This window comes from Triticum dicoccoides, chromosome 5B (genome assembly GCF_002162155.2).
Source record: "Triticum dicoccoides isolate Atlit2015 ecotype Zavitan chromosome 5B, WEW_v2.0, whole genome shotgun sequence".
In the NCBI taxonomy this organism is placed as follows: domain Eukaryota; kingdom Viridiplantae; phylum Streptophyta; class Magnoliopsida; order Poales; family Poaceae; genus Triticum; species Triticum dicoccoides.
In genome coordinates, this window is record NC_041389.1 from 569,072,137 (window position 1) to 569,099,417 (window position 27,281).

Genomic DNA, 27,281 nt, shown 5'->3' on the forward strand with positions numbered 1-27,281 from the left:
GTTTAATTAAGAAAGGATCTTTATTGCTTTTTACTCTGAGAGTAATAACCGGGACCTGTTTTTTGTAGTCCGGCCAGCAGTTCATCTCAACAGGGTTTGTCCTCGGGGGATCTTCTTCCAGCGATGATGGAGAGTGAAACCTCACCTGCCTCTACGCCCCGTGAGGCGGGCGACCCTGAGGTATCGTCACGGAGGAGTCCAGATCCAATGGGGCCGGAAGCTAACACTTCGGCCGCCCCGAGCCCAGTGCGTTCGGCTCCCATGGCGAACAATGAAAAGGGTCCAGGAGAGTCCGATGTCCGGCCGAACACGCTGACGGGCCTCCTGGAGTCATCTGATCTCTTGGAGGATCATTGTACCCTAATGTGTACGGTATTGGAGAAAATCTCCTCCGCCACAAGCGGTTTAAACGAAGCTTTTAGGAGCCTGCTCAAAGGCTTTGAGGTAAGCCGCAATTTTTAGTTGAACCGCACGCGATACATGCGCTCTATATAGATAGTAGCCCCTGAGATTGCGGATGCCAGCCCATGGCGGCAAACGGAGGATCACACTCCTAGATAATGATCGCACTTTTATTGATGTGCAGGTTGCTAAGGGTTCGGCAATAGACCAGGACACTGAATGCACCGAATTGAGGCGGCAGATTGACGTTGTGGAGGCCGACGTCATGCTTGTGAACAAGCGATTCGAGGAGTCGCAGAGTATGCTTTCCTATATCCACATCTATTTTTGCAAGAAGGTTGAAATATTAATGTGGTGTGATGTAGTTGCAGGCGGAGCTGCTGCCGTTGAGGCCCTGAGGGCGGAGCTTGATCTAGCCAAGGAACAAGCCCGGATTAGCAATGCAGCTGCTCTAAAGGCAGCCAAAGAATTAAAAGCCGAACATGACGCTCATCTCCGAAGCGAGGAGAAGATAGCCGAGATGGTTGTGGAGCTGAGGGACGCCGCCGGCTGGTATGAGCTTCTTGAAAAGGAGAATCAAACAAAGGTGGCCGACCTGAAGAAGGCGATGGATTCGGCTAAAGAGATGCGCTCTCAGACTAGAGATGCACGGGAGGAACTTCGACAAGTCGGAGAAATCGCGGCCGGGAGTCCTTATGTGTTGCGAATGAAGTTTTTAGATCCAAAGTATGCTCCGTTGGATAAGCTATGGAGCGCCGCAGATAAGTATGCGGACTTGGCGAAGAGTGCGGCTGATGCGACCAAGTTATTCAAGGATCATGAGGATAACAAAATGGAGAGGTTGTTCTGGTCGCAATTTAATGCTCCAGCATGCTCCTTGCCCTTGAGTGAGAAGACGGCCGCCATAGCCGAGCTCCATAGGCTGTCCGGCCTTGCAATGAGGTCTGTAATAGACCATCTGTGGCCGAAGGAGCCAAAGCCGGACAGTTACTTTGGTTTGGTGCAACGATTATTTGGCGCCAGAGCGCAAATTGATGCCATGAAGAGATCGACGTGTATAGAGGGTGCGCGGATGGCTTTTGCCCGTGTGAAAACATACTGCACAGATATGGAGGCCACCCGCATTGCGACCCGGGGTCCGGCTGGAAGCCAAGACCCAGCTGAGCACTACTTTGAGCAGGTTATAGAAGGTGCCCATAGAATAGAGTCTCAGTGTTCGAAGAATGTCATGTTTTAGTGACGAACTTATTAGTTATAAACAATTATGTGTTTAATTATGGAGGCTGTGTTTTATACTTTTGCCTGAAAGTATTATGATGTCTCATGTGTGGCTGTTTGTGTATTCATATAACGTGAAAGTTAGCAGTCGTTGGCTTTAGCCCCCACGCGTAATGCGGGGGTGTTCGAGAAGATAGGCGAAAACACACTTGATCCAACGTCTTGGTCCATTAAGGAGGTGATCGTGCATCGAACCAGGCAACCGGACTATATAGCTGTAACACTTTCGCTTAGCCATAGGAGTTGAAAGGTGGGGCTACTATATAGCCCTTGCTACTTTCGCGTGCATCCAGATACGGTGCACGTACTTGACCGATAGACCGGTCCTTCGTTAATGCGGAGGAATCCTATAGATTCCGACGAGTCCTCGAGTGGTTGACCAGTCTCTCGCTATATCATGACAGTCAGTTTTCGGCTTTCTCTACTGAGGTGCTCATCCGGAATAACCAGGGCACAATCGCAGTAGTTCTCCTTTGGTCGCCTTAGCCGATAGAACGGAACGTAAGGCAGCAAACCCAGGAGTCGGGCTAACCCAACATTTGACCAAAGACATGATCCGGAGCTGATGCATATAAGGCCAAACTCGTGACGCCGAACACTCCCGAAGGTATTCGGACTTTATAAAATATATTGGGCTGAATAATGCCCTTGACCCTGTGATTCCAGGTACGTGCATTGATCTGTCGTGGCAAAAAGCCTAAAACGCTAGTGTCCCGTACAGGTGTATGAAATACCAATGGGTCATTGAGTAACAAGAGACAGTAAAGAAGGTTTACGCGGGGGCTTAATCTAAAGAGAAACATGTGGGCGGGGCCCTGCTGCACGTCTGTGCGTGTGTCTCCATTGTGTCGTATCCTGGAAGGGTGTCGCACTGGTAGTGTCTGTAAGAATGAAAAAGAAAATGTGCGAAAAGTTAGTTATGCTCGAGAAATGTTCGAGATCCGGCCCGTTAATGAGGCAAGCCAAATTGTGGGCTTGTGTTACATGTTTGCAGCCCCTCGTATTATTTATGTGGACACATGTACAGCTCCTGGCTCAGGTTTATCCATGCCAGTGTGAAAAATGGTGTATTGGACTCGTCTAACCGTGTCCGTGGTCTTGACGACCGGTCATGCATTCCGGTGGGAGAGGCCGCCTAGAGTCCGGCAGTGTGAACTACCGCATACTGTTCTGTGTTTCCGCTAACCGTGATGACGCCACATGGACCGGGCATCTTGAGTTTAAGGCAGGTGTAGTTCGGTATTGCATTAAAGCAAGCGAAGGCCGGTCTTCCAAGCAATGCATGATAATCGCTGCTGAAGGGAGCGATGTTGAAGAGTAAGTTCTTGCGTCTGAAATTGTCGAGAGAACCGAATGTTACTTCTAACACGAGTGAGCCCCAACAATGGGCCACGACGCCTGGAATTACTCCATTGAAGGTGGCGTTATTTTGACTTATTTTGGATGGGTCTAGCCCCATCCTGCGGATGGTGTCTTGATATATCATATTAAGACTTGGTATCCATCAATTATTGGGTCGAGCACCAAGGCGGCCGATCCTTCGTGTCGGATACTGGCCGAGTAGTCCGTGTGATCAGAAGTGATTGGGCAAGCTGCCCAGGGATTAAACTAGGTGGCTACGAACTCTGCGTGAGTTGCGTGTATCATGTTTACCGTTTTGACTTCCGGTGGGAATTGTTTCTGGCCCCTGGTGTTCAACTGGCGAGGCTCATCCTTGTCTTCGCTTGGTGTTTCCCTTCCCTTGTGTTCGGCGTTTAACTTGCCGGCCTGCTTGAAAACCCAACATTCTCTGTTGGTATGATTTGCAGGTTTGTCGGAAGTGCCATGGATTTGGCACAATCTGTCCAGGACTTTGTTCAGGCCGGATGGCTCCTCTTTACTGCCTTTAAATGGCTTTTTTCCTTGACCAGGTCGAGAGCCCCTGAATCCGGCGTCGACCGCTATGTTGTCTGGACTGTCGTTATTCTGATGTTTGTGCTTAGTGTGCTGTGGCTTCCCATTGCCATCTCGGGTTTCGGATGTGCCTGGGTCGCTGGTGCCTTTACGGGCCAACCAGTTGTCCTCGCCCGCACAAAATTGGGTCATGAGGTTTGTTAAGGCTGCCATCGTTCACGGCTTTTCTTGGCCGAGGTGTCTGGCAAGCCACTCATCTCAGATACTATGTTTGAAGGCCGCTAAGGCTTCGGCATCCGGACAGACGACAATTTGATTCTTCTTAGTGGGGAATCTGTTCCAAAGTTTGCGGGCTGACTCTCCGGGCTGTTGTATTATGTGACTTAAATCGTCAGTGTTTGGAGGCCGGACATAGGTCCCTTGATAGTTGGCCCTGAAAGCGTCCTCAAGTTCCTCCCAACTTCCAATTGAGTTTTCGGGGAGGCTTTTCAGCCAGTGACGAGCTGGTCCTTTTAACTTGAGGGGGAGGTATTTGATGGCGTGGAGGTCATCCCCACAAGCCATGTGTATGTGAAGGATAAAATCTTCAATCCAGACCCCAGGGTCCGTCGTTCCGTCGTATGACTCTATATTCACTGGTTTGAATCCCTGTGGGAATTCATGATCCATCACCTCGTCCGTGAAGCACAGGGGGTGCACAGCCCCTCTGTATCTAGCCGTGTCGCGGTATGCTGCCGGCTGCTGTTGTTCCCGATGTTGATTCCGGATTGGTATTCGATCAGTATGATCGTTGTAGTGACCATGATCCCGCGTCGGAGCATGTCCTCTGGACCCATAGATGGATCTGGCCGCATTGGCCTTTTTGTCTAGGAGCTCTCGTAAATCGTGTGCGGTATCGGTGGCTGCTCTATCGCGGCCATGAGGTGGTTGATCCGGCTGAGTAGCCGTATTGTTTTTGGGCCGAACGGGTGCTGCGGCTTCATCGTCAAATTCGGGTAGCAGTTTGCGCTTTGGGTAGCTCTTTGCGTGGCGATTATCACCATGTTTCCCTTCGGTGTCCAGCACCTTATTCCATCTTCGGTTGAGCGTATCCTGTACGGCCTTAAGCCTTTGCTTCTGCTTCCTCAGGCTCCGTGCTATGGCAAGGAGTTTTCTGCGGAGGTTATCTTGTTCCGCATGTCTTTCCGAGATGATGAACGCATCGTCCACCGGACTGTTCTCTTCTTTGGAGGTAGCATGATGAGTTCGGCCCTCTGAATTGTGTTCGGGTGTCTTCTCCGGGCTGTGTTCGGCATGACCTGGCTTATCCTGCTCCATCGCTGGGTCCATATGGTCGTTGTTGCCTTCGGAGTCAACCGGAGTGTCATCCTGTTTTGGGTTGTTATCGCTATTTTTGCCGTGACTGGACTTAAGGCGGCATCTGCGCCGTCGCTTTTGCTTTTGCCCGGGGGGTTTATCCTCCGTTATGTCCCTTTTGTCAACATTGTCTTCTTGGGGGGTGTCCACCATGTAGACGTCGTATGATGAAGTGGCTATCCAGCGCCTCGTTGGCGGTGGTTCCAGATCGTCCCCTATATCAACGTCCATACCGTCGATGTTATTGGGGTCGGAGTCAAGCATATCTGTTAGGTCATCGACAGTGGCTATAAAGTGGGTGGTGAGTGGGTTGCGATTTTCTTTGTCTTCCGTATCCCACACGGGCCGGACATAGTTCGGCCAGGAGTCTTCTGACAGAGAGAGAGACTTCAATGAATTTAGCACGTCTCCAAAGGGTGAGTGCTGAAAGATATCCGCGGCGACGAATTTCATAACCGGAGCCCAGTTAGATTCAACGGGCTCGGATGCGCGCGGTCCGGAACACACTACCGGAGATGGGTCTAGGGGTTCGGAGACACATATCCCTTTAGGAGAGGAGTCTGTGTTCGGCTCCAACGCCGAGGAGTGTGCGGCCTCCGGGGCGGGGTCCATCCACCCGTCCTTGGAAGGCACGACCTGCTCCGGAACGAGGTCCAAAGCTGTAGCAGGTGCGATGTTCTGAATACTGTCCGACTACAGATCTAAGTCATGCACGTCGTGATTGTTCGGCGCTCCTGACACGGGCCCGAATCCGTCGAAGATCGAGTCTCCGTGGATGTCGGCAGTGTAGTTTAGGTTTCCAAACCTGGCCTAATGGCCAGGGGCGTAGCTATCGATCTGCTCCAAATGACCAAGCGAGTTGGCCCGCAGTGTGAAGCCGCCGAACACGAAGGTCTGTCCAGGGAGAAAAGTCTCACCCAGGACTGTGTGGTTGAAGGTTGGAGAAGCCATCTAGCCTTGCAGCTACGACACAGAGGAACTCTCAATGAAAGCACCAATGTCGGTGTCAAAACCGACGAATCTCGGGTAGGGGGTCCCGAACTGTGCGTCTAAGGCTAATGGTAACAGGAGGCTGGGGACACGATGTTTACCCAGGTTCGGGCCCTCTCAATGGAGGTAATACCCTACTTCCTGCTTGATTGATCTTGATGATATGAGTATTACAAGACTGGATCTACCACGAGATCAGAGAGGCTAAACCCTAGAAGCTAGCCTATGGTATGATTGTTGTTGATAATGATGATGAGTCCTACGGACTAAACCCTTCGGTTTATATAGACACCGGAGGGGTCTAGGGTTACACAGAGTCGGTTTACAGAGGAGGAGATCTACATCCGAATCGCCAAGCTTGCCTTCCACGCCAAGGAGAGTCCCATCCGGACACGGGACGAAGTCTTCTGTCTTGTATCTTCATAGTCCAACAGTCCGGCCAAAGTATACAATCCGGTTGTCCGGATACCCCCTTATCCAGGACTCCCTCACTCGCTCTAAAACTCGTTTGGCTATTTTTTGTGAACATTATTCATTCATCTATAGCATTGAACCCATGAAGGTTGAAGAAGCATTGGAAGATCCCGATTGGATAAATGCCATGCATGAAGAGCTACACAACTTTGAGAGAAACCAAGTGTGGACATTGGTCGAGAAGCCCGACAACAACCACAACATCATCGGTACCAAATAGGTGTTTCACAACAAGCAAGATGAAGATGGACAAGTAGTTCGCAACAAATCATGTCTCATCGCCCAAGGCTACACTCAAGTCGAAGGTATGGACTTTGGTGAGACATATGACCCCGTTGCTATACTTGAGTCCATTCGCATATTACTTGCCTATGCTAATCACCATGATATCACTTTGTACCAAATGGACATTAAAGGTACTTTTCTGAATGGTGAAATTGAGGAGGAAGTTTATGTTAAACAACCTCCCCGCTTTGTTAATCCTAAGAAACCCAATCATGTTTACAAGCTTCACAAAGCTCTTTATGGTCTCAAACAAGCACCTAGAGCATGGTATAAATGCTTAACCAAGTTCCTTATTGAAAAAGGCTTTGAGATCGGAAAAAATGATTCAACTCTTTTCACTAAAAGGGTTAATGGAGAATTATTTGTGTGCCAAATTTATGTTGATGATATTATATTTGGTTCAACAAACCCCCTTTTTAGTGAGAAGTTTGGAAAGCTAATGTCGGAGAAGTTTGAGATGTCCATGATGAGTGAACTCAAATTCTTTCTTGGTTTGCAAATCAAGCAAACTAAGGAAGGTACTTTTGTCTCTCAAACAAAGTACACCAAGGACTTATTCAAGAAGTTCAATATGCAAGAATGCAAAGGTATGAACACACCCATGCCTACTATTGGACATCTTGATTTGACTAAAGATGGTGAACCCGTTGATCAAAAGGTTTACCGCTCTATGATTGGTTCATTGTTATATCTATGTGCCTCTCGTCCCGATATTATGCTAAGTGTGTGCATGTGCACACGATATCAAGCAGCCCCTAAAGAATGTCATCTTAAGGCTATGAAAAGGATAGGGAGATACTTAATACATACACCAAATTTTGGCATTTGGTATCCTAAGAGGTCTTCTTTTGATCTTCTTAGCTACTCCGACTTGGACTATGCTGGTAACAAGGTTGATAGAAAGTCCACTTCGGGTACTTGTGAATTTCTTGGTAGATCTCTTGTGTCTTGGTCCTCCAAGAAACAAAACTCGGTATCCTTATCCACCGCCGAAGCGGAATACATTGTCGCCGGTTCATGTTGTGCTCAATTACTTTGGATGGCCCAAACTCTTAAAGATTATGGGATATATGTGAAACATGTTCCATTGATTTGTGACAATGAGAGTGCTATTAAGATTGCTCATAATCCCGTGCAACATTCTCGAACTAAGCATATTGAGGTTCATCATCATTTCATTTGAGATCATGTTGCTAAAGGAGACATTAACCTTAAGCATGTTCGTACCAATAAGCAATTGGCGGATATATTCACCAAACCACTTGATGAGAAAGTGTTTTGCCGCTTGAGAGGTGAATTGAACATCATTGATGCTTCAAACTTGTAGTAGGAACTCCATTTGGATACATGCAAGGCATGAGCCTTTGACTAATCCTTGATATTTCTCTTATGATGATAATCATATGTCTTGGATATGTTTGCACCCTTGCATGGTATCTAACCCTTGTAGGTACTTGGATGAATCTAAATCTATGAGATTGCAACTCACTCACATCTTGAGAAATCTCTACATCACCAAGTTTCTACAATACGGTGGTTGAAAACAAGGAAGCATGAAACCCATCAAACATATCCTTTGACAATTTCTATATATCAAATTTCTTTTGGTATCATATTCATGATTGTCATTTTGGATACACAAGTGCTATTCCTTGCAAAACTAACTCATGTAGGTAGATGAACTTTAATTACAAGTGGTGCTCCAAAGGAACTACATCAACCTTGAGCATCCCATACAAGTTCAACTACATGATCAAGATCAACACCACCACCCAAGGTATGTTATCCCATCTTAGAGAAGCTTTGCCCCAAGTCATGGGTCAAAGCAGCTCAACAAGATGTGAATACATCAAAATGCTTAAACGAAAAATGGCAACCCCATTTTGAGCTAAAACGATGAGTATGACCTATGATCAAGTGTCTTCACTTGACTCCTAAGTCAATATACTCTAACATAGGTGACCTTGTCACCGACCATTTCTAGATGAAGTTCTCTAGTGTTTCTCCATGCTCATGCATTTATCTCATGCATGCTAGTTCCCCTCTTAAAAAACCTTCATCTAGATTACTTTTCTTTTTTCTGTTATTTTCTGCATTTTCCTTGCATCCAATTCCTTGCAAAACTTTTAGTTAATTCCCTGCAAATCTTTGTGAGATTTTATTTGCCTAATGAGCTGAGGTGACTAGTGTTTCCTCTGTGATGAACTCGGACACACCGGTTTGTCTCTTTCGGTCAAACCGAATCATTTCGGTGCCACTGAAGCAAACGACTCGGTGTAGCCGATTTCAATGCTGAGAAAACAATTTGTCACTTACATCCTGCACTTTTTGTTCCAGCTCTAGTCGATGATTCTTATCCTCTACCAGCACCTTATTTTTTCCTGCCACTTTGCTATGTGACTCAAGGATCAAACCTATTTTGACTCACACTCCAGAAGAACCCTTCTTGGAAATTGATGTCAAAGGGGGAGAGAGAGCTCACATCAAAGCTTAATCATATCAAAAGGGGGAAAGAGAGATAAATAATCACATCAAAAAGAGACCACAGATGCTTGGTATTCAAACAGGAAAGAAGTCACATGTCTTTAGAGGGTAAAGACATGTTCATGTTGTTTGTGTGTTTACTTTGCTCTGATTTTCTCTTCCTTATCTTCTCCCAGTATCCCATGTAAGATTCAGGGGGAGCAAGACTTCTAAGGAAAGGAAATCTTCGAATTCATTGCATATCTTTACCTTTGGGGACATGTCTACACTCAAATAGAGTACCTAGTACTCACTCTCTGCATGTCATCCCAATCTTGGTACTCTTGTGGTTTGCTGCTTGCTCTGTTTAGTAGATATTTCTGTGTTGTCTAACCTTGTTTACTCAGGTTCATCTCTTCCAAAGCTAGCTCAAGACCACAAGGTAAGTATATGCATCACACTCATGTATATGAGGATCTCTTGCTGATGTACATATTGTATGCAAGAAGGACTCATGAGCATGAAGGTACATTTCCTATATTCACACCATTTGTTATGATGCATATAGCCAAGATACATGTAACTCATTTCTTGCTCTGTCATGATTATGCACTCACAAGCTCTTATGTTCCATATTCACATGATTGCATACATGTAGGGGGATCCTATGCATGTTACATGTCTTTCCAAAGCTTTACCTGCCTTTCACTATATCTTTATCTAAAGCTTTGATGTATGTTGTCATCAATTACCAAAAAGGGGGAGATTGAAATCACAAGTGCTCCCTGGGTGGTTTTGGTAATTAATGTCAACATATCTCTTGTTGGACTAATACTTTTATCTAGTATATTTCAGATAAGTCCAACAGTGGAGTGGCATGGACAAGAGGATGTGGAACCCCTTCAAGATGCTAAGGACAAAGGATTGGCTCAAGCTCAAAGCTCTGGACTCTACATTTTCTATTTTAGTGATCCAAGATCACATTGAGTCCATAGGAAAGCCAATACTGTTAAAAGGGGACGAGGTGTTGCTTAATGGCTTACTTGCTCAAAGTGCTTAGTGATAAGCTCCAAAAACCCTCAACCACTTTCTCACATGCACATATGTCCCAAACCAAAAGTCAAACTCGGCCCCACCGATTTGATCTATCCGGCGCCACCGAGTTCATTTGAGATAGCCACTCCCTGAAACCCTAGTCATATCGGTCTCACCGATAGGGATCTCGGTCTCACCGAGATGGGATTGCAAACTCTCTATTTCCCTTCGTAACATTTCGGTGTAACCGAGATGAACCGATCGGTCCCACCGAGTTCGCAATGCAAACTCTCTGTTTCCTCTTCGTAACATTTCGGTCCCACCGAGATGAGCGAATCGGTCCCACCGAGTTTGCCTGACCAACTCTTTGGTCAACTTATTACCAAAGTCGGTCCCGTGGAGTTTGTGTAATCGGTCAAACCGAGATTACGTTATGCCCTAACCCTAATGAGATCGGTCCCATAGAGTTGACATGTCGGTCCCACCGAAATGCCTAATAGTCACATTATGAACTAAATCGGTTCAACCGAGTATTTGATTCGGTCCCACCAAGTTTGGTAAGTTGTGTGTAACGGTTAGATTTTGTGTGGAGGCTATATATACCCCTCCACCCTTTCTTCATTCGTGGAGAAAGCCATCATAACGTGCCTACACTTCCAGCATTCATTTTTTGAGAGAGAACCACCTACTCATGTGTTGAGGCCAAGATATTCCAATCCTACCATATGAATCTTGATCTCTAGCCTTCCCCAAGTTGCTTTCCACTCAAATCATCTTTCCACCAAATCCAATCCTATGAGAGAGAGTTGAGTGTTGGGGAGACTATCATTTGAAGCACAAGAGCAAGGAGTTCATCATCAACACACCATCTATTACCTTTTGGAGAGTGGTGTCTCCTAGATTGGTTAGGTGTCACTTGGGAGCCTCCGACAAGATTGTGGAGTTGAACCAAGGAGCTTGTAAGGGCAAGGAGATCGCCTACTTCGTGAAGATCTACCCTAGTGAGGCAAGTCCTTTGTGGGCGATGGCCACGGTGGGATAGACAAGGTTGCTTCTTCATGGACCCTTTGTGGGTGGAGCCCTCCATGGACTCGCGCAACCGTTACCCTTCGTGGGTTGAAGTCTCCATCAACGTGGATGTACGATAGCACCACCTATTGGAACCACGCCAAAAATCTCCGTGTCTCCAATTGTGTTTGCATACTCCAATCCCATCCCTTTACTTTCTTGCAAGTTGCATTCTTTACTTTCCGCTGCCCATATACTCTTTGCATGCTTGCTTGAATTGTAAGTGTTATCTTGAAATTGTGTTAATCTATTACCTCAACTTGAAAAACTTAAAATCTGCCAACTTTGTTTGTTGAGGGTCTAATCACCCCCCTCTAAACATCTCTTCTTGATCCTTTCAATCCTACCTATCAATGAAAGACATGCAAGCTTTGTGTATTCTCAAAAAAAATGTATACATTCGTATGTAGTCCATATTGAAATCTCTAAAAGGGCTTATATTTAGAAACAAAGGGAGTAGTACACTTGATTTCATAGGAAAATTTTCTATAGGATTCAATCATATGAATCAAACGACCGACATAGGAAAAGATCGTAAGGATTCTAACCCTAAGAAAAACCAATGCAATAGCCCCAAATCTCCCAACTTGGGGGAAGGTTGTTTGGCTGTTACTAGCGGAACTTAGAAGGTTGTTTGTCTAGCATTTGTATTTGTAGGAAGGCTTGCTTTACATGACCGGCTATCTCGCGGAGGGCAGCGACTATTTTGTTAAGTTAGAGCATCTATAGTCGAGCGCCTCATACGCTCGGGCAGGCCGTCCGGTCACTATTCTGTCGTGAAATTTCGACCTAGATGGGCTCCTCAAACGGGCCTCAAATGCTCGGGCTGACCGGCACCCTCATATCCAGCCCAAATACGGGGCAGATATGGGGGCGCCCAGGCACACCCGCCACATCGAAACCTATAGCCCGACCCCACTGCAAATTGCACCAAATCCACCCCAAGACCCGCCGGATCCATTTGCTATCTCCTCTCTTCTTCCTCCTCCGCGTTGTTCATCTCGCAGCTCCGCCATCGCGTGCTCCGTAGCCATTCCTAGCCTCTGCGCTGCCATCTCCGGCAGAGCAGTCCTCTCTCCCATCCTTGCCATGGGGGACGTCGTCCCCGGCCCGGACGCCACCACGGTACGTTCAACAACTCTCTGGCTCTGCCTTGCGCTTGATGTGTTTGACACATTGTCTGACCGTATTATTTGTGGATTCTGATGCTTCGTCGGATGAGGAGTATGGACCGATGGAGCTTGATGAAATGATTCAAGACGAGTTCTTCGATTCCTCGAATTCAGACAAGAAGTGGACATGATCATTCTCATGACCATGCAAGAGGAAATGGACCTACAAGTGGAGCATATTCCCAACTTCAAGGGCTCAATCAAAGGGAGAAGAGTGATCAACTGGGGTAGGGTGTCTGGAGCAAAGCTACTTCATAGGGACTACTTTGCTCCCAATCCTACTTTCCCGGATGATCCATGGTTTCATCGCCGTTTTTGCATGCGAAAAACATTGTTTTTGCGCATTGTGGATGCAATGGAGGCACACGACGACTACTTCAAACTCACAAGGGATTGCTGCGGACAACTCTCTTTCTCTGCCAAGCAGAAGTGCACAGCTGCTCTGAGGATGCTTGCACTTGGTACCGTTGCAGATGTCATTGGTGAGATGGTCAGGATGGGGGAGAGCACGTGCCTGAAGACTACTGTCAAGTTTGCTCACGCCATGGTGGATGTGTTTGGACTTGAGTATCTCAGAGAACCAAGTGCGCAAGACAGAGAGAAGTTGTTGGCTATTGGAGAGGCAAGGGGGTTTCTAGGAATGCTCGGATCAATTGATTGCATGCATTGGCAATGGAAGAACTGCCCCAAAGGTTTGTGGGGGAATGTATCAAGGTCACACCAAAGAGGCCACCATCATACTAGAAGCGGTGGCATCACATGACTTATGGATTTGGCATGCTTTCTTTGGAATGTCGGATTCTCGCAACGACATCAACGTGCTTCAACAATCTCTGGTGTTTAGGAGGCTTTGCAATGGGGAATCATCGCCGTGCAACTACACCGTCAATGACCAAGAGTACAACATGGGATACTATCTTGCCAATGGTATCTATCCTCAATGGCGGCGTTTGTGAAGACCATGTCTGAACCGCATGGCAATAAACAGAGTCACTTTGCAACAATGCAGGAAGCGGGTATGAAGGATGCTGAGAGGGCATTTGGTGTGATTCAAGCTCGTTGGGGAATTATGCGTATCGCTGCAATGATGTGGGGATCAGAAACTTTGTGGCAGCTGATGACATGTTGTGTCTATTTTGCACAACATGATTGTTGAGGATAAGGGTGATGGTGTAGCCCAAACCAATGATCTTGAAGCACCTGGAGAACAAGTTAAAATCCCAGAAGATCAAGACGCAACTCATATTATGAACTTTCTACAGATGCATCAGAATCTTCAAGATCATCATGTACACACGTAGCTACTCGATGATCTTGTGGAGCACATGTGGACCCACAATAAAAACCAATGAGCTAATGTTTGAGTTGTGCACTTAAAATAAAGGGATAATTGTATTTATACCCTTAGTTGTGTCCCTCTCAACCGAATTGCCCCTAGTTTTTGAAAACACGTGGTCTTGCCCGACCCACTTTGTCATCTTGTGCTTTTGCCCTTTGACCGTTTGACCGTCATTTTGAAAACATCATAACTAATTCATACTAAATCAGAAAAATGCAAATAAGATACCAAAGCGTTTGGAAAAACATCACCTGTATGTCAATGTCAGTTGCATTCATGACAAAAGTGTTGGTAAGTGCCCATCCGAGTTTTAGCTCTTATCATACCACCATGAATAGGAAAGTCTAAACAAACTTCAAAAAATTCAAGCAAAATTGGTGCCAAAGAATTGTAAATGTTTTAAGTGCTTGCCAAGTTTCATTAGGGAATGACATTCGTGGAAGTCGTGGCAAAAAAAACAGTCAACACTCAAAAATAGACTATTTTTTGCCACAACTTCCACGAATGTCATTCCCTCATGAAACTTGGCAAGCACTTAAAACCTTTACAATTCTTTGGCACCAAATTTTTCTTGAATTTTTTGAAGTTTTTTTAGACTTTCCTATTCATGGTGGTATGATAAGAGCTAAAACTCGGATGGGAACTTACCAACACTTTTGTCATGAATGCAACTGAGATTGGTATACAGGTGATGTTTTTCCAAACATTTTGGTATCTTATTTGCATTGTTCTGATTTAGTATGAATTAGTTATGAAGTTTTCAAAGTGACGGTCAAACGGTCAAAGGGCAAAAGCACAAGATGACAAAGTGGGACGGGCAAGACCACGTGTTTTCAAAAACTAGGGGCAATTCGGTTGAGGGGGACACAACTAAGGGTATAAATACAATTATCCCTAAAATAAATTTTATGTAAACACTATCTATGTTCGGTTCCAACATTTGTTACGTGCGACATTGGTTTTTATGATCGACATGTATGAATTCGCATGTTTTGAGAGTCTGGATTTGAGATATATGGATGTCGGGAGCGAAATATGAGGACCCGTCCGGATGCATCCGCGGGCGTGCCTTGGCGCGTCCGCGGACGTATCGGGGTCGGATTTGCCAAGTCCAGCTATAGATGCTCTTAATAGAGGTGGACATCTGAGATATAGGGTTGGATGATCGGCTCCCATATCCGTATGCGCCCACGCGTCCGCAAACGTCTAGTGAGTTCGATTCAAGGGACGACGTTGGAGACGCCCTTACTCACCAGGTTTGATTCCATTGCGACACTCATAGGGCCAACACCAAGCCACACGAAAGTACAATTATAGGTTCTACCATAACTAGCCATGAAATGGTTTACAAATTTTTCGCTTCGTACATGGGTAATACAAGTCTCTCTTTCTAAAAGCTTCATGTCGATATCTCCTATCTTTCTCCCACCTTTTCCTTGTCTTGCTTACCACACCATCGTGCACGACCCTATATTTCTCTCACTTCCCCGTCTCAAAGTGAATGCTTCTATTTGGGTTTTCCATTCAACTCCATCCAACAATGAACCATCATGAATGGCTTCTTCTCAAGATGATGTTACAAAGTTGCCACCAATTCCATGTAGCAAAAATCACACATCAACGTAATGAAAGAAATGAAACACGCAAGAAAGAAGACAATCAACGCGGAGGAGACAAAACTTACATGGCTATTGACTCAAATGCCACTTTGGTCCCTATTCATCACGCAAGCATAATCAACGCAAATACTTGTTCATGGACTATTGGATGTGGCCCATCTATGTTGGAAAGAGCTCTTAGTGCAGTTGATACATGTAGTGCTTGTGCACTTGGTACCATGCATGGATTTCCCCCAATAATTCAAGCCCTTTTGATCAGTTTCATATATTGGATCTATAATCGTGTCCAATCAAGCTTGACACAACAAGACATCTTCTTTGCTTAAGTAGGCATTTTGTCTCTTCATCACTTTCCCTTTTTGAGTGCCGAGGATTGCCCAACATTAGACAAAAGCAAATTTCCATCATCTCCCAAATTGGAGGATCTTGCCAGTCATTGATCATTTGCACCATTAAGGAGTCATAAACATGCATCATAACGACTGCCTTACTAAACCAGGTCCCAAAAAATGTTGGCAAAATAACCCGCAGATTTGATTGAGGCATATCCTCAAACAGTGGGCATGTTTGCCGTTGAGCTTGCCAATGTCGTCCGGGATCGTTGGAGCTGCGACGACTCGTACATCGGGTTTGGGGAGGCGGCTGGGTCTTGCGTGCAGCTGTTCGGGACGCCAACCACTGCGAAGGCTGGAACACCATTAGGCGTGGGCGTGGCGGACACTATCGAAGCGGATGCGACGAACTTCAAGTCGATGACCTCTTTCGCTGCAGCTGCCTTCTCAGCCTTCTCGCGGTCGTGCCGGCAGACACACCGATCCTTGCGTCCGATCCTCTCCGCTTTCACCGGTGCAACAATCGGGACCCCCACGGACTTGGCTGACCCAAGGTCCATGGCGGCGGGCAGACGTGTGAGCGGGCGTCGGTGGCTAGGACAGAGGAAGAGGGCGGCGGTGCAAATGCGAAAAAGGAAGGACTAGTGCGGGAAGGGGTTCGATTTAGACAATTTGGAGGGATTTGAGGTGGATCCAATCTATCGATCGAGATGGCCTAGTCCTGGTTAAAGAACACTTTTGTGTCCGGACCCTGTCTGGTCTGTCCCACGCGCAAACAGGAAATGGATTCTGTTAGAAATGCTTAAAAAGTCATGCTGCGAGCTGTGCAGTTCGGAGCAGAGCGAGCAAAGCAAAGCCAAAGCCAGAGCCAGAGCCAGCCAGGAACGAGGCCACAACGGGAAAACCGCACCGAGTAGCACCAAAATGCTCCATTTCCCCATCCCCCCTTCGTCCCGTTCCCCCACCCTTCTCTCGACCGTGGCGTCTCCGTCCCCCCGCTCGTCTCCTCCGCTCCAACCAAAACCAAAGCCACCCCCAGATTTGCACCCCGGCCCCCAGGGACACCCCGAATTCCCCGTTCCATCCCACCACCGCGCTCGCGCGCACCGCCCGGCCGGCCTCCCGAATTCCCACTCTCGCCCCAAATCTCCCGGGGGCAGCGCCTCGGGCCGCGCGCGCGCGCGCTCTCTCCGCCCCCCTCCCTCCAACCTCCCTCCCCTCCCCACGCGCTCCCCGCGATCGCATCGCGGCAGGCCGGACAAGCGGGACCCGACAAATCGCGCCGGGCGGGGGAATCTAGGGTTCCGCCGGCCGCCCGGCTCACGGCTCTGGCGGTGGCGGCCGGGCCCGCGCCTCCCAGGGCGGCGCGTCGGGGGATCTCGGGCCCCGCCGGCCAACCCTAGCGGGACCGGGCGGCCATGGACGTGGACTCGCGCATGACGACGGAGTCCGACTCCGACTCCGACGCGACCACCGCCGCTGCGCTGGGCCGAGGCTCGGGGAGCGAGACCTCCTCCTCGTCCGCCCCGTCGACGCCCGGGACGCCCGCGGCGGCCCCGGCCTCGCCGGCCGTCGCGGGATCGGGGCCGAGGCCGGCGCCAGGGTACACCGCGGTGAACGCGGTGATCGACAAGAAGGAGGACGGCCCGGGGTGCCGCTGCGGCCACACGCTCACGGCGGTGCCGGCCGTCGGGGAGGAGGGCTCGCCTGGCTACGTCGGGCCGCGGCTCATCCTCTTCGGCGGGGCAACCGCGCTAGAGGGCAACTCTGCAACGCCTCCCTCCTCAGTTGGCAGCGCCGGGATCCGTAATGCCTTTTATCCCATGCCTTGTCATTTCTAATGGTCTCCCACTGTGGAACGGTGTTTGGTTTACAGACTTTGAGATTTCAGTTTGAAATGAAAATGAATTTCCGGGCTTCAGGCCATTTACCGAGAAGTCATGCTATTTTGTGGGCAAAGTCGGCCTGAAAGCTAGTTTTCAGTGGGTCTAGAAAGCTGAAATATGCTGAAATTCAGCTATTACTTCTATTCAGGAATTAAAATTCAAGCTATTTTGATGAATTGGATTTGCTCAACTCAAATGCTGAATATGGTTACTGCTTTTTGGTTCTTAATACCAAATTGATTCCCTAGGCTAGAATGCTCAATGCCGTTTCAGGTAGCACTAAAATTGAGTAGTAAAACAACTTTCTGAATAATAATCCCCTATCCCGTGGACAATTTTTCTTTCAACTCTACCATCTGAAGTTGCCAAATGTTTATAGGATTATAGTTGGCTGGTTGGTTTGCAGGAACATTCTACTGTCTCCAATCATGTGCTATCTCTAGTTGTGCCTATTCTATGAAGATAGCAGGCTGAACCATTTTTTTCAACTAAGCAAAATAGGAGCGTAATGAAACTTCTTCAAGATCTGTCACTGACATGAAATTAGTGGCTTTCTCTTTTGAGTGGCAACTTGTGTAATCTTTTAGGAAGAATCATTTGAAGCTTAATATACAAGTTTAGTTGTTCCAGTGTCCAAATCATTCTCTGCAATGCAAAAGTAGATGATCTTATCTGGCGAGCAATTCTGATCTTATTCCAGTCAAATACATAGGCGACTATCTCAACGGTCTCCTTGGTCGCAGGTCTTGCCGGTGCCACAGCAGATGTCCACTGTTACGATGTGTTATCAAATAAGTGGAGCAGGTAGGGTATTCCATAAATGGTTTCCTGCTCTTTTTCCTCTTTTTTCAACATCTCATACTTGGGCTGCTACTTCAGTAAAGTCTTCACTACACTTCTCTTCTAGGGTACCTTCTAGGGTACCATGATAATTTGATTTTTAGCACTCAAAAAATCAGCTAACCTGACCACAATACTACTTTGTCAGGCTTACTCCACTTGGTGAGCCTCCTTCACCAAGAGCTGCACATGTAGCAACCGCGGTTGGAACCATGGTTGTCATTCAGGTATATGTTTTTTTTACTAGTGGCGTGTCAATTTAGTGACCAGACTGGTCCCTTATTATTGTTCGAGATAACTAGTCTGCTATTAGTACTTGTTTTTACCGTTTAAAACACCCACAACCCTCCACTATTCCCAAGCTAATCTAACCAAGGATATAAAACTGGCATAGCATAATTGTTTAAAACCATGGACTTAATTTTGTAACGGGTTTTATTTATTGCTTACAAATCGGTAAAACATTAAATATCTCGTCTTCCTTTCATCATTTCTTGCCATCCAGGGTGGAATTGGCCCAGCTGGTTTATCTGCGGAGGACCTTCATGTTCTAGATCTTACACAACAGAGACCGCGATGGCACAGGTGATTATTATTCTTCACTAATTTGATTTGAGAGTTTTATTTCTTCATTATCTCTTCTGAGGGTGGTATACTCTTTATAGAGTGGTGGTTCAAGGACCTGGTCCAGGTCCACGATATGGACATGTGATGGCCTTGGTTGGACAGAGGTTCTTGTTGACAATAGGTGGAAATGATGGTAGGCAATTGCTCCTTAAATATTTGTCAAGATTGAGATAAATATTCCTAGTATTTCCCTGAATGGTGTTGGTACTTGGGCGGTTTTCATTTGCTTAGGGAAGCGGCCTCTGGCGGATGTATGGGCTCTTGATACGGCTGCTAAGCCATATGAATGGAGGAAACTTGAACCAGAAGGTGAAGGACCACCACCATGCATGTAAGTGTGGCTAACAGAAATGAAAAATGCTTCATGTGGTAAAGTACATTGGTGAGCTACAAATAATGTATTAGTGACAGTGGCTTGACATATTATAAATTTTCCTGACAATACACCTATGTTCCTTCTAAATTACCATCTTGTACAACTTTACTCCATTGTTAAGCTATCTTTAATTAATATTTGCTGCTATTTATTTTGTATGGTAATGGTACAGAGTAGCATGATGTGGCAAAGTTAACAACCCTATTGCCCATTCAGTTTGTTGTGATCCAACTTCTGCATTTAGGTCATATTCTTTTATATTATTTTACTGGAAGTAGAACTGGTTTTTATTTTCTTTCACTAAACGTACATGTGGTATTGTTCTTCAGGTATGCCACTGCCAGTGCACGATCTGATGGTCTACTTTTACTCTGCGGTGGGAGGGATGGTAATAGTGTGGTAAGTGAAACAATTCTGACGCAATCATATAATCCTCTGTTCCAAAATACATGATATTTTAAACATGGTATGATGGTCTAATTGATGCAATTTTGATAGTCTTTTTATGTGAATGTATAATTAAATTTAAAATGGAAATGGACTTGCGATTTTTATGACAAATGTAATAATATTATTCTCGTTTTACCAATCTCAGCAATCTTCATATATAGGATCACGAATAGCGAAAGTTACATATGACTGCAAGTTTTCTAGGCTATATCTATTTTGCAATGGAAGTAGTAGTATGTTTGAACCTCTTGCTGTAGCTAAGTTTATATGACTAAATGAAAAGGAAACATGGAATTAAATAATTGCACATTTTGAGCGTTTCTAGCGAGGCAGCTGGTGGTTTCCATGAAGTGGAATTTTCTTTGTTACTATGTTAATTATGCCACATCGAAGTGATCATGGTTATGGGTGGCAAGTAGTTAATGCATACTCCCTCCGTCCAAAAAAACTTGTCCCAAGCTTAACTTGGTGCTGGATACATCCTTTTGAGGGACAAGCTTTTTCGGACGGAGGGAGTATATGAGTAACATCCATTTGCCGAGTAGCAGCTGTCATGAGAGCATTATTTTCTGTTGGCTAGCTATCTATTCCTTGCAAGGCAAAGAAGACATTTTTATTGCTCAAATGATGCAAGTGATATGAATACCATGAAGTAATGGCCTGAATTTCCAGATGTCTAATTGCACTTGATTAGTAAAAGTAGCACATATTTCTGTTGCACCGCTTCTGTGTCTTTAATATCAGTATTAGGAGTGATGAATAGATCATAGATCCCATATAGCTTATATTCTTAAGAATGTACCCTCCTTGTTAAAATATCAGCCACTATCAAGTGCATATGGTCTCGCGAAACATAGAGATGGGCGCTGGGAGTGGGCAATAGCCCCTGGTGTCTCTCCATCACCAAGATACCAACATGCAGCTGTAAGACATTCAGTCATATCCCTATTTTTTCTTAGTAAAAATGTTGTCCAGCGTGGTGTGTGTCTAATGCCTGTTCTTCTTGTGTTTAGGTTTTCGTGAATGCACGTCTTCATGTGTCAGGAGGTGCTCTTGGAGGTGGTCGGATGGTAGAGGACTCCTCAAGTGTTGCAGGTTCCAATTTTGAAATTTCGAAATTACCTTTTTTTTCAATATCAGTTTAACAATCTGGGTATGAAACCATGTATTCTGACCTCATAGTTTGTGCTGATGATTGGCAGAAATGTCTATAGGAAGTCGGTCTCTTTTAGTTTGTCTGAATGTTAACATGTAAAATGTTAAAGATCCTTTTTGTGGATTTCTAGTATTCATTGTCTAAAAAAGACCTTAACTATTGTAAGTACTTGAAAACTCCAATACTTTCAGTATTATAATTTTGCAAATCATAGCTTAAACATCACTTGCTAATTATGTCAATCTCTGCAAGATGTTTGAATAGCAAAACATTCCTGTAGTTCACTCTTGTCACCCATGGCTGCTGATATAAGCCAATTTTTCTGCCTCTTTTCCTAGCAGCCTAGCACAATTTTTCTGCCTCTTTTCCTAGCAGCCTAGCACTGAATTTATCTTTGGTTATTTAAAGTTATATCAGCAGACTCCTGCAATTTTCATATAACTTCGTACCATTCTACCTGATTCCAGTGCTAGACACGGCTGCTGGAGTTTGGTGCGACACGAAGTCAGTTGTCACAACTCCCAGGACAGGAAGATATAGTGCGGATGCAGCAGGAGGTGATGCTGCTGTTGAACTTACACGACGGTGTAGGCATGCAGCAGCTGCTGTTGGCGACTTAATATTCCTTTATGGAGGTTTACGGGGAGGTAAGCTGATAATTGTGCACAGAAACATGCATTTTCTTTCATGCAGTTCTATGAATCCAATCTCCCAAAGCTCCTCACTTTTGCTACTTGCTAGGTAACTTGTTTGCTATCATTAATTCTATATATTGCAAATCAACCAAGACCTATCCATTTATCTCCACATTGCATTTCGTGCATGTGTGCTGAGCTTTACACATTCAGAGTCTACTTGTTTCATACTTCTATTTGATTTATGAGCATGTGACCTCACAACCTATGTTTTTGCTTAGATGAAATGCCATATATTTTTTTCAATTCACCCTGATCAAATAAAATTAGTGTTCTCTGACATGAATGAACTTACTAAGGGTCCATCACGTGGTACTCCATGACGGACAATTACTTTACTTACAATTGTATATTGTTCACACCTTGGTCGTTTGGTACTTGTAGGATGATTGTACTCCCTCCGTCCGAAAATACTTGTCATCAAAATGGATAAAAAGAGATGTATCTAGAACTAAAATACGTCTAGTTGCATCCCCTTTTATACATTTTGATGACAAGTATTTCCGGACGGAGGGAGTATGTTTTATGTGAATGACGTTTACGATATTAGCATCCGCCCCTGCGAGTTATCAAATTCATTGTATGGTTAACAGATGCCGTGGACTGGTTGTCCCCAGAATGTAATGTCCAAATAAGTTGCCATTCATTTTGTTTTCTCTTGCTGTGTCATTTTTTTTCTCATTTACTATCCATTAGTTCTATCCTGAGCACATTAGGAATGACTGGCCACTACACTCTTTCTGTCGTACACATTCTTTGGGTTCTGAGGTTAGTTTTGTTGATAGTTCACATTATTACCGTTGTCATACTCCTTCATTCTTTTGTCTGAAGCACTTAAAAATATCTTCAATAATGTAGAATAATTTATATAGTTTTCAGTTGTATAAAGTACACTCATATTTGCCTGTTCAGAATAATTGACTGTATTTATACTTTTATTTCGTAATGTTTAATGCTATCACATTTACCTATTTTGTGCTAACATCTTAGGATTACCAATGTAGGTGTATTGCTAGATGATCTTCTTGTGGCCGAAGATCTTGCTGCCGCAGAAACGACAACTGCTGCTAATCACGCAGCGGCAAGTGCAGCAGCTACTGACACACAAGCTGGAAAGGCACCTGGAAGATATGCTTACAATGATGAACGTACAAAACAGGCAGCTTCAGAATCAGCTCCAGATGGATCTGTAGTTCTTGGAACACCAGTTGCTCCTCCTCTTAATGGGGACATGTATACTGATATTAGCCCTGAGAACGCCGTGCCGCAGGGACAGAGGTACACTTCATTTGTTTCATGAGTGTGTTCTGTGATCTTTCATTAGCAAGTTGGCATTTGTTTCCAAATTATTATTTTGATTTTTTTGTCAAAATTAATTACATCACAGGAGATCAAGTAAAGGTGTTGATTACTTGGTCGAAGCATCAGCAGCAGAGGCAGAGGCAATTAGTGCTACTTTAGCTGCTGTAAAGGCTAGGCAGGTTAATGGTGAGGCAGAAGAGTTGTCTGACAAGGAGCAGTCTCCAGATTCTTCATCAAGCAACAAACATTCAAGTCTCATTAAACCAGACACTGCACTTTCAAATAACATGACACCTCCACCTGGTGTTCGGTTGCACCATAGAGCTGTGAGTACTGAATAGGCCATGTGTTGCATTTTCTTGTATCATTTGTAGTCCATTTGTTTTATTCGGCAGTTTATTTATATCAGGTCAGTGCACTAATACATTCGGCAGTGCTTGTTACCTGTGTAGCTAAAGCCGCTTTTGCATCACGTCAGATGACATGCTCTTTTTTTTTCTTCTGACAGGTGGTAGTGGCTGCGGAAACTGGAGGTGCCTTAGGTGGCATGGTCAGACAACTTTCGATTGACCAGTTTGAAAATGAAGGAAGAAGGGTCAGCTATGGCACACCTGAGAATGCAACTGCTGCAAGGAAGTTGCTTGACCGCCAGATGTCCATTAATAGTATTCCCAAAAAGGTACCGTTTCATATCCAAAATATGGCCACATTTGAATCAAAGTTAATTTGTGTTCTCTGGTCTAAAGCTAGGCATCTATGTACAAAAAACAAATAAATATCTGGTAGCTTATTTGCTATGGTAACGAGCCTTGGTGATGTAGAAGTTTTAGTTCTCAATATAGGCATTGGCTGTGATACTTACCGTTCTTCATGTCATATGTATATTCACTTCGTGTTCTGTCTGCTGCTATACATATCCAGGTGATTGCATCTCTGTTGAAACCTCGCGGCTGGAAGCCTCCCGTGCGAAGGCAGTTCTTCTTGGACTGCAATGAGATTGCAGATCTGTGTGACAGTGCTGAGAGAATATTTTCAAGTGAACCAAGTGTTTTGCAACTTAAAGCTCCCATTAAAATATTTGGTGATTTACATGGTCAATTTGGTGACCTTATGCGATTGTTTGATGAGTATGGTTCTCCTTCAACGGCTGGAGACATCGCGTAAGTTCTTGCTTTTGAGTGATAAAGATGTCACTTTTCTTAATTCTTTTGCTAATAGTTATGGTGCTTTTCAATATGCCAAACACCAAGAGAAATTTTGATGCCATATCTAATATTACCTCTCTCTCATAAAGCGTGTCTTAGATTTTTCTAGATACGGATGTATCTACCCTAAAACGTGTGTAGATACATCCGTACCTAGACAAATGTAAGACAAGCTTTTTGGGACGGAGGGAGTATTTTTGGGAACACCATATCTGATATATTTTCTTGGTGTACTAATCTCTAGAACTTCAACCCCGATTCAGAATTAGTTCTGTTCCCTGTTCGTTCTCTCTAATAAATATCACTGTCCCTTAATATAGTACTCCCTCCGTCCAGAAATACTTGTCGAAAGAATGGATGTATCTAGACATAACTTAGTTTTAGATACAACCATTTTTATTCATTTCTCCGACAAGTATTTTGGGACGGAGGGAGTAGTTTCGAGATGATATTTTGGAGGGGGTTAGTTTAGTCATCTTCAGCTTGCTTATTGTCTTGTCTTAACCTGCAGGTACATTGATTATCTTTTCTTGGGTGATTACGTGGATCGTGGGCAGCACAGTTTAGAAACTATGTCCCTCCTTCTTGCTTTGAAGGTAGTAATCAGCAACTTTTAGACCTGTTCTTCTATACCGTTTATTTAGATTGTAATATCTAAACAATTGTACATTTCAGGTTGAATATCCGCAAAACGTACATTTAATTCGTGGAAATCATGAGGCCGCTGATATTAATGCTTTATTTGGCTTCCGAATAGAGTGTATAGAGCGAATGGTAACTTTTTCTTTGTATACTGTATTTCGTCCAATATCACCTTTTATCTTTTCTTACATGTGTGTGTTCTTTGCTGAAAATATAGGGCGAAAGAGATGGCATCTGGACATGGCATCGTATGAATAGGCTATTTAACTGGCTTCCTTTGGCTGCACTCATAGAAAAGAAAATTATCTGTATGCATGGTGGTATCGGTCGCTCAATCAACCATGTAGAACAGATCGAGAATCTTCAAAGACCAATTACCATGGAAGCAGGCTCGGTTGTCCTCATGGATCTTCTATGGTCAGCATTTCAACAACTTACACTGATATTTACCCATAGCTGGAGTGTTTTGTTGATCCATGATCTTGCTGTGATGCTTACAGGTCTGATCCAACAGAAAATGACAGCGTTGAAGGATTAAGACCAAATGCTCGGGGGCCTGGTCTTGTTACATTTGGGGTTAGTACTCCCTATTCCTTACATTGATGAATTCATCTCCCCTTTCCTTTGTCCCCTTTGATTTCTGAAGCTAACACATGTTGTTGACACAGCCTGATCGTGTTATGGAGTTCTGTAACAACAACGACCTTCAATTAATTGTACGAGCACATGAGTGCGTGATGGATGGCTTTGAGCGCTTTGCTCAAGGCCACCTGATCACTCTTTTCTCAGCAACAAATTATTGCGGTGAGAATATGATTTAACAATATTTGGTCTCACTCTCTTGGCTCAGTTTGTGATAGATTTGCATGGTGTGCACGCAGGTACTGCAAACAATGCTGGTGCAATCTTAGTTTTGGGTAGAGATCTTGTAGTTGTTCCAAAACTAATTCATCCTTTGCCTCCTGCAATCACATCACCTGAGACCTCACCAGATCAGATCGAAGATACATGGATGCAGGTAAAACACTATTTTGTTGGAAAGACATACCTTCATTTGAACTAGCCAGATTGCTTTGGTCCATGTGTTGACTATGTTATACATTAAATGGCATTCAGGAGCTGAATGCAAATAGGCCAGCAACTCCAACCAGGGGCCGTCCCCAAGCAGCAGCAGCGGCAACGGCAAATGATCGAGGTGCTCTTGCCTGGATATAGTAGCTTCATCAGACATTGGTTAATATGATCCATCTGAAGTCTCACTCAGCGGAATCTTGCCCCTTCTCTGCACAAGAAAATGATTTATGTTCAAGAGACTGGTTTTAGCCCACAGCCATGCCAAAATAGAATCATCTACAAGAAAGTGGAAGTTACTACAAAGATGAGGAATATAACTTCATCTAGGTCAGCGCTAATTATGAGCTCTCCAAGCTGTTTCCCTAGCATGAGAAGTATGGCATATCAACTCGAGCTTCTCTGAAGATCCGCTGAGGCTTCACTTGTATATACCCAGCTTGCCGGTGGATATAATGGGGTTGTATGTGTTTTTTTTGCTTCCAATTGGAATGGCAAAAGGAAATAGTGTTATTGTACTAGGTATTCTTTCTGTTCCCTTTTGGGGGAGGGGGTCTAGGGTTCTGATTTTGCAAAGGTGTTGTTGAGTTGCCACAGGGACCGGATCCTGGTCTAGTCGTGTATAATAGCTCTGCCTGCTACTTTTGTCCGGCATGCCCACTGTAATTTCAGCCTGCCGCTGATGTGTACAATTTTTGTCTTCAAAGTTTTGGCCGTTGAGTGGAGGTCGTGATTTGATTTATTGGAGGCAAAAAGGGTGTTACTTCGTTGTTTTTGATGTGTACGAAATACCTTTTACTGAATGCTTGTTGAGGTGTTCTGGAATGGGAATCTGCTACCCTGAGCACCATGACTGCACCAAGTACAGGACACTTGGCTCATGTACTAAGAGGATGACATATGGGACCCAGCTTGTTACAAAGTTCACTTCCAATCGTGTACATGCCAGTCTACCATGATCACACCAAGTAGGCAACATTTGGCTCCTGTATTGAGAGCTTCACATATCTACGCCCTAAAGGGTGAAACTACACAAAGTAGGTGCAACTGACCCGAGCAATCGGGTAAGAAACATCACTCACGTCTGTCATGAATAATCTTACCATAGGTGGTCTAAAGAATGTCATACAAGTGTTCAACGGGGCGTGGGGTGCCCTTCTAGGACTATATTTTTAGACATTCTCATAGATTCCATCACCATTCAACCGGGATCCCTCCGTATACCAGGTCGTATGTAATAAAATAGAGCATTGCATTAAGGAACTTGATATATAATTAAAAATATATTCCCCTCACCTCTAGTTCATAACCGAGAAAACGGGTCA

The 27,281-nt window shown here is 44.9% G+C and overlaps 1 protein-coding gene across 1 annotated transcript; it reads left to right on the forward strand.

Moving 5' to 3' along the window:
• The first annotated feature begins 16,694 nt into the window (after positions 1 to 16,694).
• Positions 16,695 to 26,727, forward strand: LOC119311685 (serine/threonine-protein phosphatase BSL2 homolog). The gene is made up of 21 exons (XM_037587357.1): positions 16,695 to 17,512; positions 18,336 to 18,396; positions 18,581 to 18,659; positions 18,938 to 19,017; positions 19,098 to 19,192; positions 19,291 to 19,390; positions 19,765 to 19,834; positions 20,708 to 20,809; positions 20,899 to 20,980; positions 21,509 to 21,688; positions 22,741 to 23,014; positions 23,124 to 23,364; positions 23,547 to 23,717; positions 23,960 to 24,198; positions 24,755 to 24,839; positions 24,919 to 25,017; positions 25,103 to 25,302; positions 25,386 to 25,461; positions 25,554 to 25,689; positions 25,767 to 25,903; positions 26,002 to 26,727. The coding sequence occupies exons 1-21, from the start codon at positions 17,125 to 17,127 to the stop codon at positions 26,098 to 26,100; spliced, it is 2,994 nt and encodes a 997-aa protein (XP_037443254.1). The 5' UTR covers positions 16,695 to 17,124; the 3' UTR covers positions 26,101 to 26,727.
• The last annotated feature ends 554 nt before the right edge of the window (positions 26,728 to 27,281 follow it).